This window comes from Oncorhynchus clarkii, chromosome 20, assembly GCF_045791955.1.
Source record: "Oncorhynchus clarkii lewisi isolate Uvic-CL-2024 chromosome 20, UVic_Ocla_1.0, whole genome shotgun sequence".
NCBI lineage: Eukaryota > Metazoa > Chordata > Actinopteri > Salmoniformes > Salmonidae > Oncorhynchus > Oncorhynchus clarkii.
The window spans coordinates 4,627,485-4,651,389 of NC_092166.1; the positions used below are offsets into that span (position 1 = coordinate 4,627,485).

Consider the following 23,905-nt stretch of genomic DNA (forward strand, 5'->3'; position numbering starts at 1 on the left):
GATTCTGCTCAAGACTGACCGGAACCTGTTAAAACCTGGAAAACCAGCTGCGAGTAGCGTCATCTTTACAGCCAGCTGACATCGAACGCCTCGTCACAGATAAGCAGTTTCAGCCATCGCATTTGAGGCGAGGTTGAACAAGAACCCATAATAACAACATTATTTACTAATATTTATTTAAATAGATAGGAGGACTTGCACTTTCCTAAATATTCAAGGACATGAGAAACATCATAAAATTCCTTTTTAAACTGTAAAACCAATGTCAGCGATTTAAAGTCACATTAAAACATGAATAAAGCAGAAAATGGCACAGTTTAATGATATGGCACCCAAATTAATTCATAAATATTCAAATGGCCCTTGATGGCAAAAAAGTTCCCTACCCCTGACTTAAAGGTTCTTCTTTACTCCGCTCAGCCCTTCTCTCTCTCTCTCTCTCTCTCCCTCTCCTCCCCCTCTCTATCTCTCCCCCTCTCTCTCCCTCTCTCTCCCTCTCCCCCTCTCTCTCTCCCTCTCTCTCTCCCTCTCTCGGTCTCTCTCTCTCCCTCTCTCCCCATCTCTCTCTCCCCCTCTCTCTCTCACTCTCCCAACTCTCTCTCTCCCCCTCTCTCTCTCTCACTCTCCCAACTCTCTCTCTCTCTCTCTCTCTCTCCTCTCTCTTTCCATCTTCTCTCTCTCTATCTCTTCAGCTCGGGCCTGTAGTGATTGTCTTCCCTCTCTTATCTTGGTAATAATCAATTGAAATCAGTCTGATTAACACCCATCAGTCTGCGATTAACACTGGTCAGTCTGCGATTAACACTGGTCAGTCTGCGATTAACACTTGTCAGTCTGTGATTAACGCCCATCAGTTTGCGATTAACGCCCGTCAGTCTGCGATTAACGCCCATCAGTCTGCGATTAACGCCCGTCAGTCTGCGATTAACGCCCGTCAGTATGCGATTAACACCCGTCAGTCTGCGATTTAACGCCCGTCAGTCTGCGATTAACGCCCGTCAGTCTGCAATTAACACCTGTCAGTCTGCGATTAACACTTGTCAGTCTGCGATTAACGCCCGTCAGTCTGTGATTAACACCTGTCAGTCTGCGATTAACACTTGTCAGTCTGCGATTAACGCCCGTCAGTCTGCGATTAACGCCCGTCAGTCTGCGATTAACACTTGTCAGTCTGCGATTAACAATTGTCAGTCTGTGATTAACGCCCATCAGTCTGCGATTAACGCCCATCAGTCTGCGATTAACACTGGTCAGTCTGCGATTAACAGTAGTGGATTAGAGAGAGGATGTGTGTGTGAGTGTGTGAGTGTTTGTGTGAGTGTGTGAGTGTGTGAGTGTGTGAGTATGTGTGTGTGTGTGTGTGCGTGCGATAGTGTGTGAGCAGGGGAGACTGACAATCAACTGAGTTCTACTACAGTACAAACTACTTGTCTCCTGTGAGGCAAAACTGTGTGGTAATGATAAAGAACCCAGTATAACACCTGGGGTAACGAACACAGTATTACCCAGAACACCTGGGGTAAAGAACACAGTATTACCCAGAACACCTGGGGTAACGAACACAGTATTACCCAGAACACCTGGGGTAACGAACACTGGTAAATAGCCCAAATGTAGAAGGCAGGGCTGAGACTGATGTAGAAGACAGGGTTGAGATTGATGTAGAAGGCAGGGTTGAGATTGATGTAGAAGGCAGGGTTGAGACTGATGTAGAAGACAGGGTTGAGATTGATGTAGAAGGCAGGGCTGAGACTGATGTAGAAGACAGGGTTGAGACTGATGTAGAAGGCAGGGCTGAGATTGATGTAGAAGGCAGGGCCGAGGCAGGGCTGAGACTGATGTAGAAGGCAGGGTTGAGATTGATGTAGAAGGCAGGGCTGAGACTGATGTAGAAGGCAGGGTTGAGACTGATGTAGAAGGCAGGGCTGAGATTGATGTAGAAGGCAGGGTTGAGACTGATGTAGAAGGCAGGGCTGAGATTGATGTAGAAGGCAGGGTTGAGACTGATGTAGAAGGCAGGGTTGAGACTGATGTAGAAGACAGGGTTGAGATTGATGTAGAAGGCAGGGCCGAGGCAGGGTTGAGACTGATGTAGAAGACAGGGTTGAGATTGATGTAGAAGGCAGGGCCGAGGCAGGGTTGAGACTGATGTAGAAGACAGGGTTGAGATTGATGTAGAAGGCAGGGCCGAGGCAGGGTTGAGACTGATGTAGAAGACAGGGTTGAGATTGATGTAGAAGGCAGGGCCGAGGCAGGGTTGAGACTGATGTAGAAGACAGGGTTGAGATTGATGTAGAAGGCAGGGCCGAGGCAGGGTTGAGATTGATGTAGAAGGCAGGGCTGAGATTGATGTAGAAGGCAGGGCCGAGGCAGGGTTGAGACTGATGTAGAAGGCAGGGTTGAGACTGATGTAGAAGGCAGGGTTGAGACTGATGTAGAAGGCAGGGCTGAGATTGATGTAGAAGGCAGGGTTGAGACTGATGTAGAAGGCAGGGTTGAGATTGATGTAGAAGGCAGGGTTGAGATTGATGTAGAAGGCAGGGTTGAGATTGATGTAGAAGACAGGGTTGAGATTGATGTAGAAGGCAGGGTTGAGACTGATGTAGAAGGCAGGGCTGAGATTGATGTAGGAGGCAGGGTTGAGACTGATGTAGAAGACAGGGTTGAGATTGATGTAGAAGGCAGGGTTGAGACTTATGTAGAAGGCAGGGTTGAGACTGATGTAGAAGGCAGGGTTGAGACTGATGTAGAAGGCATGGTTGAGATTGATGTAGGAGGCAGGGTTGAGACTGATGTAGAAGGCAGGGTTGAGATTGATGTAGAAGGCAGGGTTGATACTGATGTAGAAGGCAGGGTTGAGACTGATGTAGAAGGCAGGGTTGAGACTGATGTAGAAGGCAGGGTTGAGATTGATGTAGAAGGCAGGGATGAGATTGATGTAGAAGGCAGGGCTGAGGCAGGGCTGAGACTGATGTAGAAGGCAGGGATGAGATTGATGTAGAAGGCAGGGCTGAGGCAGGGCTGAGACTGATGTAGAAGGCAGGGATGAGATTGATGTGGAAGGCAGGGCTGAGACTGATGTAGAAAACAAGGTTGAGACTGATGTAGAAGGCAGGGATGAGATTGATGTAGAAGGCAGGGCTGAGACTTATGTAGAAGACAGGGTTGAGACTGATGTAGAAGACAGGGTTGAGATTGATGTAGAAGGCAGGGTTGAGACTGATGTAGAAGGCAGGGCTGAGATTGATGTAGAAGGCAGGGTTGAGACTGATGTAGAAGGCAGGGCTGAGATTGATTTAGAAGACAGGGTTGAGACTGATGTAGAAGGCAGGGTTGAGACTGATGTAGAAGGCAGGGCCGAGGCAGGGTTGAGACTGATGTAGAAGGCAGGGCTGAGACTGATGTAGAAGACAGGGCCGAGGCAGGGTTGAGACTGATGTAGAAGGCAGGGCTGAGACTGATGTAGAAGACAGGGCCGAGGCCGGGTTGAGACTGATGTAGAAGGCAGGGCTGAGACTGATGTAGAAGGCAGGGCCGAGGCAGGGTTGAGACTGATGTAGAAGGCAGGGCTGAGACTGATGTAGAAGGCAGGGCCGAGGCAGGGTTGAGACTGATGTAGAAGGCAGGGTTGAGACTGATGTAGAAGACAGGGCTGAGACTGATGTATAAGGCAGGGCTGAGCCTGATGTAGAAGGCAGGGCCGAGGCAGGGTTGAGACTGATGTAGAAGACAGGGTTGAGACTGATGTAGAAGACAGGGATGAGACTGATGTAGAAGGCAGGGCTGAGACTGATGTAGAAGGCAGGGCTGAGACTGATGTAGAAGACAGGGTTGAGACTGATGTAGAAGGCAGGGCTGAGACTGATGTAGAAGACAGGGTTGAGACTGATGTAGAAGGCAGGGCTGAGACTGATGTAGAAGGCAGGGCTGAGGCAGGGTTGAGACTGATGTAGAAGGCAGGGTTTAGATTGATGTAGAAGACAGGGTTGAGACTGATGTAGAAGGCAGGGCTGAGACTGATGTAGAAGGCAGGGATGAGATTGATGTAGAAGACAGGGTTGAGACTGATGTAGAAGGCAGGGATGAGATTGATGTAGAAGGCAGGGCTGAGACTTATGTAGAAGACAGGGTTGAGACTGATGTAGAAGACAGGGTTGAGATTGATGTAGATGGCAGGGCTGAGACTGATGTAGAAGACAGGGTTGAGACTGATGTAGAAGGCAGGGCTGAGATTGATGTAGAAGGCAGGGTTGAGACTGATGTAGAAGGCAGGGCTGAGATTGATGTAGAAGACAGGGCCGAGGCAGGGTTGAGACTGATGTAGAAGGCAGGGCTGAGACTGATGTAGAAGACAGGGCCGAGGCAGGGTTGAGACTGATGTAGAAGGCAGGGCTGAGACTGATGTAGAAGGCAGGGCCGAGGCAGGGTTGAGACTGATGTAGAAGGCAGGGCTGAGACTGATGTAGAAGGCAGGGCCGAGGCAGGGTTGAGACTGATGTAGAAGGCAGGGTTGAGACTGATGTAGAAGACAGAGCTGAGACTGATGTAGAAGGCAAGGCTGAGCCTGATGTAGAAGGCAGGGCCGAGGCAGGGTTGAGACTGATGTAGAAGACAGGGTTGAGACTGATGTAGAAGACAGGGATGAGACTGATGTAGAAGGCAGGGCTGAGACTGATGTAGAAGGCAGGCCTGAGACTGATGTAGAAGACAGGGTTGAGACTGATGTAGAAGGCAGGGCTGAGACTGATGTAGAAGACAGGGTTGAGACTGATGTAGAAGGCAGGGCTGAGACTGATGTAGAAGGCAGGGTTGAGACTGATGTAGAAGACAGGGCTGAGACTGATGTAGAAGGCAGGGCTGAGACTGGTGTAGAAGACAGGGTTGAGACTGATGTAGAAGGCAGAGTTGAGACTGATGTAGAAGACAGGGTTGAGACTGATGTAGAAGACAGGGTTGAGACTGATGTAGAAGGCAGGGTTGAGATTGATGTAGAAGACAGGGTTGAGACTGATGTAGAAGACAGGGTTGAGACTGATGTAGAAGGCAGGGATGAGACTGATGTAGAAGACAGGGTTGAGACTGATGTAGAAGACAGGGATGAGACTGATGTAGAAGGCAGGGCTGAGACTGATGTAGAAGGCAGGGCTGAGACTGATGTAGAAGACAGGGCTGAGACTGATGTAGAAGGCAGGGTTGAGGCAGGGCTGAGACTGATGTAGAAGGCAGGGTTGAGACTGATGTAGAAGACAGGGCTGAGACTGATGTAGAAGGATGGGCTGAGACTGATGTAGAAGGTAGGGCTGAGACTGATGTAGAAGACAGGGCTGAGACTGATGTAGAAGGCAGGGTTGAGGCAGGGCTGAGACTGATGTAGAAGGCAGGGTTGAGACTGATGTAGAAGACAGGGCTGAGACTGATGTAGAAGGCAGGGCTGAGACTGATGTAGAAGGCAGGGCTGAGCCTCCCATTGTAACCTACTGTACTGTCATTCCTTAAAATGACTTAATCACACCTTCCTGGGTGCTAATCAAAGGCATATTAACCCTGATGGAGAAGTTCTAGACAGAAGAGTTGATTGGTCAGGACAGCTTTCAGAGAAACATCATTATCCGTCTGTCCATCTGTGTGTTACTGCGGAGTGTGTGTGTGTGTGTTTGTGTGTGTGTGTGTGTGTGTGTGTGTGTGTGTGTGTGTGTGTGTGTGTGTGTGTGTGTGTGTGAGTGTGTGTTGCTGCTAAGTACTTTTCCTACGATGCCGTAAGCAGACAGGCAGGGGAAAGGAAAATCCTTTTCAACCAGGGTCTAATATTTAATATGCATATATTCTTATCTGATAATGGTGCACACACACACACACACACACACACACACACACACACACACACACACACACACACACACACACACACACACACACACACACACACACACACACACACACAACCTCTCCCCAGCAAACAGAGAACATTCCCGCAAAGATTCCAATTAAGTTCTAGTCCTGTGTGGCTCAGTTGGTAGGGCACTGCAGAGAGTCTGCTAAATGACTCACTACTGTAGTGTCTCTGGATCAGAGAGTCTGTTAAATTACTCACTACTGTAGTGGTTCTGGATAAGAGAGTCTGCTAAATGACTCACTAGTGTAGTGGCTCTGGATAAGAGAGTCTGTTAAATGACTCACGACTGTAGTGGTTCTGCATAAGAGAGTCTGTTAAATGACTCACTACTGTAGTGTCTCTGGATAAGAGAGTCTGTTAAATGATTCACTACTGTAGTGGTTCTGGATAAGAGGTCTGCTAAATGACTCACTACTGTAGTGGCTCTGGATAAGATAGTATAAGGTGTATAAAATCGAGCACACAGCCATGCGATCTCCATAGACAAACATTGGCAGTAGAATGGCCCGTTCTGAAGAGCTCAGTGAGTTTCAACGTGGCACCGTTATAGGATGCCACCTTTTCAACAAGTCAGTTCGTTAAATTTCTGCCCTGGTAGAGCTGCCCCGGTCAACTGTAAATGCTGTTATTGTGAAGTGGAAACGTTTAGCAGGAACAGCGGCTCAGCCGTGAAGTGGTAGGCCGCCCAAGTTCACAGAACGGGACCGGCGAGTGGTGTAGCGTGTAAAAATGGTCTGTCCTCGGTTGCAACACTCACTACCGAGTTCCAAACTGCCTCTGGAAGCAACGTCAGCAGAAGAACTGTTCGTCGGGAGCTTCATGAAATGGGTTTCCGTGGTCGAGCAGCCGCACACAAGCCTAAGATCACCATGCGCAATGCCAAGCGTCGGCTGGAGTGGTGTAAAGCTCACCGCCATTGGACTCTGGAGCAGTGGAAACACGTTCTCTGGAGTGATGAATCACGCTTCACCATCTGGCAGTCTGACGGACGAATCTGGGTTTGACGGATGCATAGTGCAAACTGTAAAGTTTGGTGGAGGAGGAATAATGGTCTGGGGCTGTTTTTCATGGTTCAGACTAGGCCCCTTAGTTCCAGTGATGGGAAATTTTAACGATACAGCATACAATGACATTCTAAATGATTCTGTGCTTCCAACATTGAGGCAACAGCTTTGGTGAAGGCCCTTTCCTGTTTCGGCATGACAATGCCCCCGTGCACAAAGCGAGGTCCATACAGATATGGTTTGTCTAGATCAGTGTGGAAGTTTTTGACTGGTCTGCGCTGAGCCCTGACCTCAACGCCCATCGAACAGAAAATCATGTTCTGGGAACGTTCTTGTAACGTCAGGTGAACGTTTGTTGCACCCTAAAAGATTGGGAACAGTGTATAAATCATCCACACAACTGGATAGTTATTGTGTTTTGGGAACATTGTATAAATCATCCACACAACTGGACAGTTCTTGTGTTTTGGGAACATTGTATAAATCATCCACACAACTGGACAGTTCTTGTGTTTTGGGAACATTGTATAAATCATCCACACAACTGGACAGTTCCTGTGTTTTGGGAACATATATTTTGTAATGTCCCTACAATGTTCTCACCAGACTGTTCCCCACAACCTAATGAAACATTCTGGGGACCGTTAAATAACAGATGACAGATGCTGTTCTGGGAACTATCTTGCAATGTCAGGAGAATGTTTTATTCAAACATTGTATAATAATCAGCACAATTGGACAGTTTTTTTTGTTTTTGTGAGTGTTTTATTAGAACATTTTCTGCAACCTAACGAATGTTCTGGGAACATTTGGTTTGCTGGGTCCTGATGATGGCCTTAAACTGAAGGGTGCTTGGAGAGGGAAATGATTTAACACATTCGCTGCTGGCCCACCTTGTATTATCAATTTACACTTGGAAATGTTGGTTGTGTGTTTGTGTGTGTGTGTGTGTGGGTGTGGGGGTGTGTGTGTGTGGGGGTGTGTGTGTGTGTGGGTGTGTGTGTGTGTGTGTGTGTGTGTGTGTGTGTGTGTGTGTGTGTGTGTGTGTGTGTGTATGTGTGTGGGGGTGTGGGGGTGTGTGTGTGTGTGTGTGTGTGTGGGTGTGGGTGTGTGTGTGGGGGGGGGGGGTGTGGGTGTGTGTGTGTGTGTGTGTGTGTGTGTGTGGGGGTGTGTGTGTGTGTGGGGGTGTGTCTGTGTGTGGGGGTGTGGGTGTGGGGTGTGTGTGTGTGGGGGTGTGTGTGTGTGGAGGTGTGTGTGTGTGGGGGTGTGTGTGTGTGTGGGGGTGTGGGGGTGTGTGTGGGGGTGTGGGGGTGTGTGTGTGGTGGGGTGTGGGTGTGTGTGTGTGTGCGGGTGTGGGGGTGTGTGTGTGTGTGGGGGTGTGGGGGTGTGTGTGTGTGTGGGGGGGTGTGTGTGTGTGTGGGGGGGTGTGTGTGTGTGTGTGGGGGTGTGTGTGTGAGCACCACGTATTATGAATGTACGTCTGAAGGCGTAACAACAGATTACAAATGACCACATTAAAGGGCAGAGACGAAGGGGGGGGGGGGGGGGGGGTAGAGAGGGAGACGGAGGGGGGGGGGGGTAGAGAGAGGGAGGGGAGAGATGGGGTGGAGGGGTAGAGAGAAGGAGGGGAGAGATGGGGTGGGGGGGTAGAGAGAGGGAGACGGAGACGGGGGGGGGGGGTAGAAAGAGGGAGACGGAGACGGAGGGGGGGGTAGAGAGAGGGAGACGGAGGGGGGGGGGGGTAGAGAGAGGGAGGGGAGAGATGGGGTGGGGGGGTAGAGAGGGAGGGGAGAGATGGGGTGGGGGGGTAGAGAGAGGGAGACGGAGACGGGGGGGGGGGAGAAAGAGGGAGACGGAGACGGAGGGGGGGGTAGAGAGAGGGAGGGGAGAGATGGGGTGGGGGGGTAGAGAGGGAGGGGAGAGATGGGGTGGGGGGTAGAGAGGGAGGGGAGAGATGGGGTGGGGGGTAGAGAGAGGGAAACGGAGACGGGGGGGGGGTAGAGAGAGGGAGGGGAGAGATGGGGTGTGGGGGTAGAGAGAGGGAGGGGAGAGATGGGGTGGGGGGGTAGAGAGAGGGAGGGGAGAGATGGGGTGGGGGGGTAGAGAGAGGGAGGGGAGAGATGGAAGGAGGGATGGGCAGGGAGAAGTGCTCTTAGGGATTCAGGTACAACAGCAGGACACACATCAGAGGGGTCATTACAGACAGTACAGAGTAACACTGCTACCGTCAGCCCAGCGTCTTAATCCACCCGTTTTACTGTTACCGGAGCTCCAACTTACTGCAATAGAGTCATTCTGATGTTCTCAAGTTGTATGGTTGTCTCTGAATTACACGTGAGCTGTCTCTCCTTATCACTAACACTGCTTTATGTATAAGTCCCGTTCGTACCATAAAGCACCAGAACCTCAGTTTCCCCCGGCAACCCATTAGCCTTCCCTCTACTCAGTCCAGGCCATCTCTTATTCACTCCATCTCTTATTCACTCCATCTCTTATTCAAATAAGGAAGACATACAAGTTTAAAATAAGGGCCAATGTCTGTCTGTGTCTGTGTCTGTGTGTGTGTGTCTGTGTGTCTGTGTGTCTGTGTGTCTGTGTGTCTGTGTGTGGTTCTGTCTGTGTCTCTGTGTGTTTGTGTGTGTGTGTCTGTTTGTCTCTGTGTGTGGCCCCTCACGACTCCCGTGCCAGCCACCTTCTCCCTTCGAGAGGGACCAAGGCAGCGAATGAGCGCAATGACCTTTGCGTCCATGTAGCTAGTTGTGTGTGTGTTGTCGTGTGTGTGTGTGTGTGTGCGTGTGTGCGGGTGTGTGTGTGTGTGTGTTGGCTGGCTGGTGTGTGTACTTACATCAACGTAATTTGCATTAATGTAATCAGAGTTCTGCTCTCCCTCCAGGGGCTGAAGTCTGACTCGGGAGTGATCATCTGGAAGAGAGGAGGAGAGGAACCTGTTCAGAATGAATCACGTTAATCAAGGAGGGAGGGATACAGAGAGAGATGAAGAAGAGGGAGGAGGAGGAGAGAGAAAGGTAGGAAGAGAAAGGAGAGGGAGGATGAAGAGAGAGAGGTAGGAAGAGAAAGGAGAGGGAGGAGAGAGGGGTAGGAAGAGAAAAGATAGGGAGGAGAGGGAGGAGGAGAGGGAGAGGTAGGAAGAGAAAAGAGAGGGAGGAGGAGAGGGAGGAGGAGTGGGAGGAGAGGGAGGAGGAGAGAGAGAGAGTTAGGAAGAGAAAGAATACAGAGGAGGAAGAGAGGGAGAGAGAAGGAGAGGGAGAAAGTTCATTTTAATTGTTTATTTCACTTTTGTATATTATCTACCTCACTTGCTTTGGCAATGTTAACACATGTTTCCTATGCCAATAAAGCCCCTTGAATTGAATTGAGAAGGAAGGAAGAGAAAGGAGAGGGAGAGAGGAGGAGAAGGAGAGGGAGAGAGATCGGAAGAGAAAGGAGTGGGAGAAATGTAGGACGAGAAAGGAGTGGGAGGTGGAGAAGAAGAGGGAGAAATGTAGGACGAGAAAGGAGTGGGAGGAGGAGAAGAAGAGGGAGAAATGTAGGACGAGAAAGAAGTGGGAGGAGGAGAAGAAGAAGGAGAAATGTAGGACGAGAAAGAAGTGGGAGGAGGAGAAGAGGGAGAAATGTAGAATGAGAAAGGAGTGGGAGGAGGAGAAGAAGAGGGATAAATGTAGGATGAGAAAGGAGTGGGGGGAGGAGAGGGAGAAACATATGCAAACTGACATCGTGCTTTCTGAGGAGGTCACCAATGAAGGCATGAAGCTCAAGCTCAAGCTCATACACCACTTTATCAAAAATAAAAAGCATTGATATCTTCAAGACTGTCCCACCAGACACGGATATTATGATACTTTTAACCCATACAGTATCTCTGAGTCAGTCACTATCCACAGATAACCACTCCAGGAGTCAAATTAATAACACATTTTTTTATTTTTTAACCTCTATTTAACCAGGCAAGTCAGTTAAGAACAAATTCTTATTTTCAATGACGGCCTAGGAACAGTGGGTTAACTGCCTGTTCAGGGGGAGAATGACAGATTTGTACCTTGTCAGCTCGGGGGTTTGAACTTGCAACCTTCCGGTTACTAGTCCAACGCTCTAACCACTAGGCTACCCTGCCGCCCCATATCATATCATATAGACATCAGCAGAGCCAAGGTCTTAGACCAGACAATCCCAATGAGAAAGAATCAAGTAATAACTCTGTCCAGGGTGGGGTGCTGATGAAATTTCACTTCCTTATTTTATAAAATACATTTTACCCCATGGACGTTTGGACCATTGGTTTTCTTAGATCGACACAATTAACTTATTATTTTACCCGTTGGTCAAAAGATGCATTTTTGATTGGACACCCTAATATAATATAGATTATTGATCAGAGAGGAGATAGAGAGACCAGTCTAAAATATAGATTATTGATCAGAGAGGAGAGAGAGAGACCAGTCTATAATATAGATTATTGATCAGAGAGGAGAGAGAGAGACCAGTCTAAAATATAGATTATTGATCAGAGAGGAGATAGAGAGACCAGTCTATAATATCAGATAATGCTTTATACACACACGCAATAATGTTCCCATATCGGTTCTTCATCCGGTTCTCATCTTTCTTCGCGGAGTCCCATGGCGCTGACTGCCCCTCAAAGAAGCTCTGAAGAGAGGGAGGAAAAGAGGGAGACAAAGAGAGGGAGGAAAAGAGGGAGACAAAGAGAGGGAGGAAAAGAGGGAGACAAAGAGAGGGAGGAAAAGAACAGAGGGAAGAGGACATGAGATGTGATGTCAAGTGTCAAGCCTTTAAATGATAATACCAAGTTAAAGAACAAAATATTCTGTCAGCTCCTAAAAATGGACATATTGGAATGACAGAAAGGAGGTAAAGAGCAAGACAGGAAGGAGTAAGAGAAGGAGACAGAGAAGGAGACAGAGAAGGAGACAGAGAGAGAGAGAGAGAAAGAGAGAGAGAGAGACTGAAAAGAGAGAGAGAGAGACTGAAAAGAGAGAGAGAGAGAGAGAGACTGAAATGAGAGAGAGAGAGACTGAAAAGAGAGAGAGAGAGACTGAAAAGAGAGAGAGAGAGACTGAAAAGAGAGAGAGAAAGAGAGAGGTGGAGAGCGAGAGAGAGGTTCCGTAATTCTGAGAGGGGGTTGTATCCACATCATTATTAGACATGAGAAGGCAACGGGAAGAGAAAGGTTCCTGGGGATTCATGTCAAACAGAGAGCCCATTAGGATGTCACAGAGCGTGTGTCACGCTCAAATAGCTCCCCCAGCGTCACACTACCACAGCAGACAAAAAAAGAGCCCATGTCTGTCTGTCTACCCCTCAGCCTGTCTGTCTACCCCTCAGCCTGTCTGTCTACCCCTCAGCCTGTCTGCCCCTCAGCCTGTCTGTCTACCCCTCAGCCTGTCTGTCTACCCCTCAGCCTGTCTGTCTACCCCTCAGCCTGTCTGCCCGTCTGTCTGTCCGTCTGTCTGAAAGACTCATTCAGAATGTCTATTTTTTTTGTCTGCCCACCTCCCTCTCTCTCCATCTATCCATCCGTCTGTCCGTCTGTCTGCCCCTCACCCTGTGTGTCTGTCTGTCTGTCTGAAGGACTCAGTCATTCAGTTCAGGGAGAATAAAGCCTCTTTAGCATCTTCAGATCCACAGCACTCAGATGACTGGCTCATGAAATATGGATATCTCTCTCTCTCTCTCTCTCTGTGGGGATTTCTCCGAACTGATCCTATACCAGGCACAATTAAGACAAATTATGAAAACACACCAGCCTCACTGCAAACTGCAGTTCACAAGGGTTTGGTGTGTGTGTGTGCGCGTGTTTGTCTTTGTCATTGTGTGTGTGTTGGCTCCAAGACAGTAGACCTCTGTAAACAAACCCATGTTGTTGTTAATTTATTTTAGCAATCAACTCAGCTTATCCAAAAAATTACAACCCAATACATTTCCATTTCAACCCTGAACCCTGACCCCTGAACCCTGAACCCAGCCACGTAACAGCAGTTCAATATAGACTCTAGGAACACTGAACCCTGAACCCTGAACCCAGCCACGTAACAGCAGTTTAATATAGACTCCAGGAACACTGAACCCTGACCCCTAAACCCTGAACCCAGCCACGTAACAGCAGTTCAATATAGACTCCAGGAACACTGAACCCTGACCCCTGAACCCAGCCACGTAACAGTAGTTCAATATAGACTCTAGGAACCCTGAACCCTGACCCCTGAACCCTGAACCCAGCCACGTAACAGCAGTTCAATATAGACTCCAGGAACACTGAACCCTGACCCCTGAACCCAGCCACGTAACAGTAGTTCAATATAGACTCTAGGAACCCTGAACCCTGAACCCAGCCACGTAACAGCAGTTCAATATAGACTCCAGGAACCCTGAACACTGACCCCTGAACCCAGCCACGTAAAAGGAACTCTGGAAGGGCAATTCAGAATAATGCTCACAATGAATAATTCATGTCCTGGCTTCTTTGAGCAGAAAGCTTTCCCTCTCTTTCCCTTGATGTATTTTGAACCCAGAGACACTTTGTTAGCTGGACAATAAAACCGGGCTTGAGAGTCTTGATCAATCATCGATGTTGCTGCTTCTCAGACGCCTCCATCTATCTACACGCGGGCCGACTGACAGGTGCGTTTGTCTACAAGATGGAAGCCTTTCCCTTTAAGAGAGACAGACAGCACAGTGAGATGGAAGCCTTTCCCTTTAAGAGAGACAGGCAGCACAGTGAGATGGAAGCCTTTCCTTTAAGAGAGACAGGCAGCACAGTGAGATGGAAGCCTTTCCCTTTAAGAGAGACAGGCAGCAAAGTGAGATGGAAACCTTTCCCTTTAAGAGAGACAGAACAGTGAGATGGAAGCCTTTCCCTTTAAGAGAGACAGAACAGTGAGATGGAAGCCTTTCCTTTAAGAGAGACAGAACAGTGAGATGGAAACCTTTCCTTTAAGAGAGACAGGCAGCACAGTGAGATGGAAACCTTTCCTTTAAGAGAGACAGAACAGTGAGATGGAAACCTTTCCTTTAAGAGAGACAGAACAGTGAGATGGAAACCTTTCCTTTAAGAGAGACAGAACAGTGAGATGGAAACCTTTCCTTTAAGAGAGACAGAACAGTGAGATGGAAACCTTTCCCTTTAAGAGAGACAGAACAGTGAGATGGAAACCTTTCCTTTAAGAGAGACAGAACAGTGAGATGGAAACCTTTCCCTTTAAGAGAGACAGGCAGCACAGTGAGCCAAGCGCCAGAATGGCAGGCAGGAGACTTCAACACATTAAAGTCCTGATAATTAGCCGTTTAGCCGTTGTTCTACTCTCTGTAACCCAGACGGCTACATGTTCTCAATATATCATGTACTTTGACCAGGGACCTATAGGGCCCTAGTGCAGAATATAGGGGATATGGTTCCTGTTGACCAGGGACCTATAGGGCCCTAGTGCAGAATATAGGGAATAGGGTTCCTGTTGACCAGGGACCTATAGGGCCCTATTGCAGAATATAGGGGATATGGTTCCTGTTGACCAGGGATATCTGTCCCCGTCTTCATGGGGTCAGACAGAAATCTGTCCCTGTCTTCATGGGGTCAGACAGAAATCTGTCCCTGTTTTCATGGGGTCAGACAGAAATCTGTCCCTGTCTTCATGGGGTCAGACAGAAATCTGTCCCTGTTTTCATGGGGTCAGACAGAAATCTGTCCCTGTTTTCATGGGGTCAGACAGAAATCTGTCCCTGTTTTCATGGGGTCAGACAGAAATCTGTCCCTGTTTTCATGGGGTCAGACAGAAATCTGTCCCCGTTTTCATGGGGTCAGACAGAAATCTGTCCCCGTCCTCATGGGGTCAGACAAGCTGAGGTGGATATGTGTCTTCGAAATGGATTAGGAGGAAGATATCCTCACAGCAGTGCATCTTGGGACAGGAGAGGAGAGAGAACGTGACGAAAGCAGCCCAATGTCATCCTCGCTGTCTGTCACTGTCCTTCTGAAGGATACAGTGTTTCATAGCCGTATGAAGCCACCTAAACCAAACAAATCAGTTCCCAGACAAAAGGACATCCTATTGTCAATGCATTGCACTTATTTTGGCTATGGTCACAAGTAGTGCCCTTTAAGGAAAAGGCTGCTATTCTGGACACAGACATTTTCACTCTGAAGTCTACAGGGTTTAACGTCAATATAACATGATATAATAATATATAAAGTACTCTAACAAGACAAATCATGGCCAAGCCTGTCTTTGTTACATGGCAAACTTCATAATAGTTTGTTATAATGGACCAACTAAATGAACTCGCACTCTCTCCCCTTCTCGCACCCCCTCTCTCCCTCCCTTCCTCCCTCCCTCTCTGTCTCTCTGTCTCTGTCCTAACCTTCTCCCCTCTCCCTCCCTCTCTGTCTCTCTTTCTGTCTCTGTCCTAACTTTCTCCACCTCTCGCTCCCCCCTCCCTCTCTGTCTCTCTTTCTGTCTCTGTCCTAACCTTCTCCCCCTCTCCCTCCCTCCCTCTCTGTCTCTCTCTCTGTCTCTGTCCTAACCTTCTCCACCTCTCCCTCCCCTCTCTCCCCCCCTATCTGTCTCTCTTTCTGTCTCTGTCCTAACCTTCTCCCCCTCTCCCTCCCCCTCTCTCCCTCCCTCTGTCTCTGTCCTAACCTTCTCCACCTCTCCCTCCCCGCTCTCCCTCCCTCTCTGTCTCTCTTTCTGTCTCTGTCCTAACCTTCTCCCCATCTCCCTCTCTCTATTTCTCTCTCTCCTCTCTATTTCTCTCTCCTCTCTATTTCTCTCTCTCCTCTCTATTTCTCTCTCTCCTCTATTTCTCTCTCTCCTCTCTATTTCTCTCTCTCCTCTCTATTTCTCTCTCTCCTCTCTCCTCTCTATTTCTCTCTCTCCTCTCTATTTCTCTCTCTCCTCTCTATCTCTCTCTCCTCTCTATTTCTCTCTCTCCTCTCTATTTCTCTCTCTCCTCTCTATTTCTCTCTCCCCTCTCTATTTCTCTCTATTTCTCTCTCTCCTCTCTACTTCTCTAACTCCTCTATATGTCTCTCCCTCCTCTCTATTTCTCTCTCTCCTCTCTATTTCTCTCTCTCCTCTCTATTTCTCTCTCTCCTCTCTATTTCTCTCTCTCTCCTCTCTATTTCTCTCTCTCTCCTCTCTATTTCTCTCTCTACTCTCTATTTCTCTCTCTCTCCTCTCTATTTCTCTCTCTCTCCTCTCTATTTCTCTCTCTCCTCTCCATTTCTCTCTCTCCTCTCTATTTCTCTCTCTTTCTGTCTCTGTCCTAACCTTCTCCAACTCTCGCTCCCCCTCTCTCCCTCCCTCTCTGTCTCTCTGACAGTCTTTCTTCAATCCCTTTTTTTTATATATATATTTGACAATTCCCAGTATGACAAGGACAGGGTAGTCAATATTGATAGAGCAAGAGGAGATGGAGACAGTCTGTGGAGGGCAGACAGAGTACTCAGAAACAGCACCAATAGTAGAACGAACAAGAAACTCAAACATAAAAAATAAATAAAGCTAGTGTTTCTGCTGCTATTGTCTCTCTCTCCTCTTCATCGGTCTCTGAGATAATGTACCACTGCAGTCCTATTAAATGCTTTAATTGCAAGACTATTTACAATATCCCCCTCCCCAGCGTAGTCCTCATCTGTCTGTGTGAGTAATCATAGCAGTGGGATATGCGTCCCAAATGAAACACTATTCCCTATATAGTGAACCCTATGGGCCCTGGACAAAAGAAGTGCACTATAAAGGGAATATGGTTCCATTTGGGATGCAAGTGTGTGTGAATACAACCACCTTAAACACACAGTAATGATGTGGAGGTTACTGGGGATACACAGACAGTACAGGGACAACAGAACAGCAGCATGGTTACTGGGGATACACAGACAGAACAGTGACAGGGACAACAGAATAGCAGCATGGTTACTGGGGATACACAGACAGTACAGGGACAACAGAACAGCAGCATGGTTACTAGGGATACACAGACAGTACAGGGACAACAGAATAGCAGCATGGTTACTGGGGATACACAGACAGTACAGTGACAACAGAACAGCAGCATGGTTACTGGGGATACACAGACAGTACAGTACAGTGACAACAGAACAGCAGCATGGTTACTGGGGATACACAGACAGTACAGGGGCAACAGAATAGCAGCATGGTTACTGGGGATACACAGACAGTACAGTGACAACAGAATAGCAGCATGGTTACTGGGGATACACAGACAGTACAGTGACAACAGAATAGCAGCATGGTTACTGGGGATACACAGACAGTACAGGGACAACAGAACAGCAGCATGGTTACTGGGGATACACAGACAGTACAGTACAGTGACAACAGAACAGCAGCATGGTTACTGGGGATACACAGACAGTACAGTGACAACAGAATAGCAGCATGGTTACTGGGGAAACACAGACAGTACAGTACAGTGACAACAGAACAGCAGCATGGTTACTGGGGATACACAGACAGTACAGTGACAACAGAACAGCAGCATGGTTACTGGGGATACACAGACAGAACAGTGACAGGGACAACAGAATAGCAGCATGGTTACTGGGGATACACAGACAGTACAGGGACAACAGAACAGCAGCATGGTTACTAGGGATACACAGACAGTACAGGGACAACAGAATAGCAGCATGGTTACTGGGGATACACAGACAGTACAGGGACAACAGAATAGCAGCATGGTTACTGGGGATACACAGACAGTACAGAGAAGGAAGAAAGAGGAGAGCGAGAACAGAAGAGAGTATTGGAATAATTTAGTGAGTTCCCCTGGTATGAATTAATAATTTAGTGAAGTCCCCTGGATAGACTGGTCAGTTAGACTGGTCAGTTAGACTGGTCACAGTGCTGAGAACAGGCTCCTTAGTAAGACGGTTCTGTTGAGTTCTTCCGGGTTCTCCTTAAGAATGTACCTTAGAACCCTTGGGAAACTACAACAGAGAACCTATTGTACTAAAGAGTGCTGACAGACTGATACACATGCTGAACAACACGGGCCATGCAATACCTACTCTGTCACGGCTCATATAAAATAGCACTTGATAAAAAGCATACATAGTGACATAGTTACTTCCCAGGGAAGCAGCATTCACCGACTAGTGTCAACATGCAACACAACAGCTGACATATAGGGCTGGTTTCTCAGACTTAGATTAGACTTCTCTTGGACTAAATTATTCTCCATTCGAGGGAGCTTTTTTCCCCCTGGAATAGGCTTAACCAGTGTCTGGGAAACCAGTCCAAACTGATGTACAGTATCATAATATAGCTAGGGTTTGATTTAGTTTCAGGTAGGCCAGTTCACCTTTATTTAACCAGGTAGGCCATATCACCTTTATTTAACCAGGTAGGCCAGTTCACCTTTATTTAACCAGGTAGGCCAGTTCACCTTTATTTAACCAGGTAGGCCAGTTCACCTTTATTTAACCAAGTAGGCCAGATCACCTTTATTTAACCAGGTAGGCCAGATCACCTTTATTCAACCAGGTAGGCCAGATCACCTTTATTTAACCAGGTAGGCCAGTTCACCTTTATTTAACCAGGTAGGCCAGATCACCTTTATTTAACCAGGTAGGCCAGATCACCTTTATTTAACCAGGTAGGCCAGATCACCTTTATTTAACCAGGTAGACCAGATCACCTTTATTTAACCAGGAAGGCCAGATCACCTTTATTTAACCAGGTAGGCCAGATCACCTTTATTTAACCAGGTAGGCCAGATCACCTTTATTTAACCAGGTAGACCAGATCACCTTTATTTAACCAGGTAGACCAGATCACCTTTATTTAACCAGGTAGGCCAGATCACCTTTATTTAACCAGGTAGGCCAGATCACCTTTATTTAACCAGGTAGGCCAGATCACCTTTATTTAACCAGGTAGGCCAGTTCACCTTTATTTAAACAGGTAGGCCAGTTCACCTTTATTTAACCAGGTAGGCCATATAACCTTTATTTAACCAGTTAGGCCAGATCACCTTTATTTAACCAGGTAGTCCAGATCACCTTTATTTAAACCAGGTAGGCCAGATCACCTTTATTTAACCAGGTAGGCCAGTTCACCTTTATTTAACCAGGTAGGCCAGTTCACCTTTATTTAACCAGGTAGGCCATATCACCTTTATTTAACCAGGTAGGCCAGAGCACCTTTATTTAACCAGGTAGGCCAGATCACCTTTATTTAACCAGGTAGGCCTGATCACATTTATTTAAACCAGGTAGGCCAGTTCACCTTTATTTAACCAGGTAGGCCAGATCACCTTTATTTAAACCAGGTAGGCCAGATTACCATTATTTCACCAGGTAGGCCAGTTCACCTTTCTTTAACCAGGTAGGCCAGATCACCTTTATTTAACCAGGTAGGCCAGTTCACCTTTATTTAACCAGGTAGGCCAGTTGACCTTTATTTAATCAGGTAGGCCATATCACCTTTATTTAACCAGGTAGGCCAGATCACCTTTATTTAACCAGGTAGGCCAGTTCACCTTTATTTAACCAGGTAGGCCAGATCACCTTTATTTAAACCAGGTAGGCCAGATTACCATTATTTCACCAGGTAGGCCAGTTCACCTTTCTTTAACCAGGTAGGCCAGATCACCTTCATTTAACCAGGTAGGCCAGTTCACCTTTATTTAACCAGGTAGGCCAGTTGACCTTTATTTAATCAGGTAGGCCATATCACCTTTATTTAACCAGGTAGGCCAGATCACCTTTATTTAACCAGGTAGGCCAGTTCACCTTTATTTAACCAGGTAGGCCAGATCACCTTTATTTAACCAGGTAGGCCAGATCACCTTTATTTAACCAGGTAGGCCAGATCACCTTTATTTAACCAGGTAGACCAGATCACCTTTATTTAACCAGGTAGGCCAGATCACCTTTATTTAACCAGGTAGGCCAGATCACCTTTAGTTAACCAGGTAGGCCAGATCACCTTTATTTAACCAGGTAGGCCAGATCACCTTTATTTAACCAGGTAGACCAGATCACCTTTATTTAACCAGGTAGACCAGATCACCTTTATTTAACCAGGTAGGCCAGATCACCTTTATTTAACCAGGTAGGCCAGATCACCTTTATTTAACCAGGTAGGCCAGATCACCTTTATTTAACCAGGTAGGCCAGTTCACCTTTATTTAACCAGGTAGGCCAGTTCACCTTTATTTAACCAGGTAGGCCATATAACCTTTATTTAACCAGTTAGGCCAGATCACCTTTATTTAACCAGGTAGGCCAGATCACCTTTATTTAAACCAGGTAGGCCAGATCACCTTTATTTAACCAGGTAGGCCAGTTCACCTTTATTTAACCAGGTAGGCCAGTTCACCTTTATTTAACCAGGTAGGCCATATCACCTTTATTTAACCAGGTAGGCCAGATCACCTTTATTTAACCAGGTAGGCCAGAGCACCTTTATTTAAACCAGGTAGGCCAGATCACCTTTATTTAACCAGGTAGGCCAGATCACCTTTATTTAACCAGGTAGGCCTGATCACATTTATTTAAACCAGGTGGGCCAGTTCAGCTTTATTTAACCAGGTAGGCCAGATCACCTTTATTTAACCAGGTAGGCCAGGTCACCTTTATTTAACCAGGTAGGCCTGATCACATTTATTTAAACCAGGTAGGCCAGATTACCATTATTTCACCAGGTAGGCCAGTTCACCTTTATTTAACCAGGTAGGCCAGTTCACCTTTATTTAACCAGGTAGGCCAGTTCACCTTTATTTAACCAGGTAGGCCATATCACCTTTATTTAACCAGGTAGGCCTGATCACCTTTATTTAACCAGGTAGGCCAGTTCACCTTTATTTAACCAGGTAGGCCAGATCACCTTTATTTAACCAGGTAGGCCAGATCACCTTTATTTAACCAGGTAGGCCAGTTCACCTTTATTTAACCAGGTAGGCCAGATCACCTTTATTTAACCAGGTAGGCCAGTTCACCTTTATTTAACCAGGTAGGCCATATCACCTTTATTTAACCAGGTAGACCAGTTGAGAACAAGTTCTCATTTACACCTGCGACCCGGCCGAGGTCTGGCTACGTCAGCTACAATAGAGTTTGCAAAGTTGAACCAATTGATATTTACCATCATACACACTTTAGGAAGCTTTCTAGACGTTATTTTGATCGACTGTACGTCTCAATGTCTTGAGACGAAGAAGGAAAACATTCCATTCTCAAGGCTACAACATGACCTAACGTAGCAAGAACCAGCCAGCAATACTATAATCCCACCAACATGCTGGCCAGAACCAGCCAGCAAGACTATAATCCCACCAACATGCTGGCCAGAACCAGCCAGCAAGACTATAATCCCACCAACATGCTGGCAAGAACCAGCCAGCAAGACTATAATCCCACCAACATGCTGGCCAGAACCAGCCAGCAAGACTATAATCCCACCAACATGTGATGCAAGAACCAGCCAGCAAGACAATAATCCCACCAACATGCTGGCCAGAACCAGCCAGCAAGACTATAATCCCACCAACATGTGATGCCAGAACCAGCCAGCAAGACTATAATCCCACCAACATGCTGGCCAGAACCAGCCAGCAAGACTATAATCCCACCAACATGCTGGCCAGAACCAGCCAGCAAGACTATAATCCCACCAACATGCTGGCCAGAACCAGCCAGCAAGACTATAATCCCACCAACATGCTGGCCAGAACCAGCCAGCAAGACTATAATCCCACCAACATGTGATGCCAGAACCAGCCAGCAAGACTATAATCCCACCAACATGCTGGCCAGAACCAGCCAGCAAGACTATCATCCCACCAACATGCTGGCCAGAACCAGCCAGCAAGACTATAATCCCACCAACATGTGATGCCAGAACCAGCCAGCAAGACTATAATCCCACCAACATGTGATGCCAGAACCAGCCAGCAAGACTATAATCCCACCAACATGTGATGCCAGAACCAGCCAGCAAGACTATAATCCCACCAACATGCTGGCCAGAACCAGCCAGCAAGACTATAATCCCACCAACATGTGATGCCAGAACCAGCCAGCAAGACTATAATCCCACCAACATGCTGGCCAGAACCAGCCAGCAAGACTACAATCCCACCAACATGTGATGCCAGAACCAGCCAGCAAGACTATAATCCCAACAACATGTGATGCCAGAACCAGCCAGCAAGACTATAATCCCACCAACATGTGATGCCAGAACCAGCCAGCAAGACTATAATCCCACCAACATGTGATGCCAGAACCAGCCAGCAAGACTATAATCCCAACAACATGTGATGCCAGAACCAGCCAGCAAGACTATAATCCCACCAACATGTGATGCCAGAACCAGCCAGCAAGACTATAATCCCACCAACATGTGATGCCAGGACCAATTTGAAATACACATTGGAACATTACACGATCAAAACAGAACAAATTAATCGCTTCATTATCTCCCCCTTCCTCTCCTCTGTCCTGGGGGGGAGGGGGTTGAATCTCTGTGTTTTAAGGGGATAGTCTGTGAGTCAGGTTGACTCCCTGTGTTTTAAGGGGATAGTCTGTTAGGCAGGTTGAATCCTTGTGTTTTAAGGGGATAGTCTGTGAGGCAGGTTGAATCCCTGTGTTTTAAGGGGATAGTCTGTGAGTCAGGTTGAATCCCTGTGTTTTAAGGGGATAGTCTGTGAGGCAGGTTGACTCCCTGTGTCTTAAGGGGATAGTCTGTGAGGCAGGTTGACTCCCTGTGTTTTAAGGGGATAGTCTGTGAGGCAGGTTGGATCCCTACCGGGCCCAGCTAGCGTAACGAGGGAAATGAGAATGAGGCTCCGCTTGCCTCGACTCGACTCGTTTGGGTGTCAGAGAGAAAGAGGCAGGGTGTCAGAGAGAAAGAGGCAGGGTGTCAGAGAGAAAGAGGCAGAGTGTCCGAGAGACAGAGGCAGGGTGTCAGAGAGAAAGAGGCAGAGTGTCAGAGAAAAAGAGGCAGGGTGTCAGAGAGAAAGAGTCAGGGTGTCAGAGAGAAGGAGTCAGGGTGTCAGAGAGAAAGAGTCAGGGTGTCAGAGAGAAAGAGGCAGGGTGTCAGAGAGAAAGAGGCAGAGTGTCAGAGAGACACAGTGGCAGTCTGTCTCTGTGTCCAGAGCCCTATTCCCTATATAGTGCACTACTTTAGACCAGAGTCCTATTCCCTATACAGGGCACTACTTTAGACCAGAGTCCTATTCCCTATATAGTGAAACGACTCTAGACCAGGGCCAATAGGGTGATCTGGTTAAACGTAGTGCACTATACAGGGAATAGTGTGCCATTTGAGACGTATCCTAGGGGACAAATTAAAACTCAATATAATTCAAGACTTAAAAAGTGCCATCTATTTACAATGACGTAGTCTCCATTTCTTTAAACCCGGAATTTAAATTAATTTAAATTAATTTACGGAATCTGAATTGTAGAAGTGAGAGCAGCGAACAAGGTAGAAGAAAATGGAACCGACACAGTGAGCTCAAGGTGAAAGGTGAAGTTGTGTCCCCCACACATTCAGTAACTTTCCCCTGTTCCCCTTTCCCCTTCCCCTGTCAAGTTACATCACTAACTACTATAATGAAGGAAGAAAGGATGGATCCAGTTTTAAAGAGTTGGAACCAAGGCACAGTGAGAAGAGGGGGTGGGGGGGAGGGGGGACGTGTCTCAATGAGCGGGAGGTGAAAGGTCAAAAGGTGAAAGTTGGTCCCACCTCGTACTCCTCCTTGAAGCCGTATCCCTCCGCACACTTCATCTGCGTGATGTGCTGCAGCAGGTCGGCTACTCTGATAGCAGGGTGGAGCTGGCCCGTCTGGTAGGGCGCGTCTACTGTCCCCTCCCTCTTTCTCAGGGAGTGGCCGTGAGACTGGACCAGACTACTGGTGTCGCTGCAGCTACCACCACCACCCAGCGTCTGGCTGTCGTCTGGACAGATACAGAGAAGACGCAGGCAGGCAGGCAGGCAGGCAGAAA

General features: G+C 47.5%; 1 protein-coding gene across 1 annotated transcript in view; it reads right to left on the reverse strand.

Moving 5' to 3' along the window:
* Window positions 1–23,905, reverse strand: part of LOC139375798 (receptor-type tyrosine-protein phosphatase mu-like) — a 418,014-nt gene that overhangs the window by 118,872 nt on the left and 275,237 nt on the right. The window contains exons 20-22 of the mRNA XM_071117668.1: window positions 23,646–23,857; window positions 11,475–11,562; window positions 9,743–9,819 (exon numbers count right to left, since the gene is read on the reverse strand). Coding sequence (XP_070973769.1) covers window positions 9,743–9,819; window positions 11,475–11,562; window positions 23,646–23,857 — 377 coding nt within the window. The remainder of the gene's footprint in view (window positions 1–9,742; window positions 9,820–11,474; window positions 11,563–23,645; window positions 23,858–23,905) is intronic.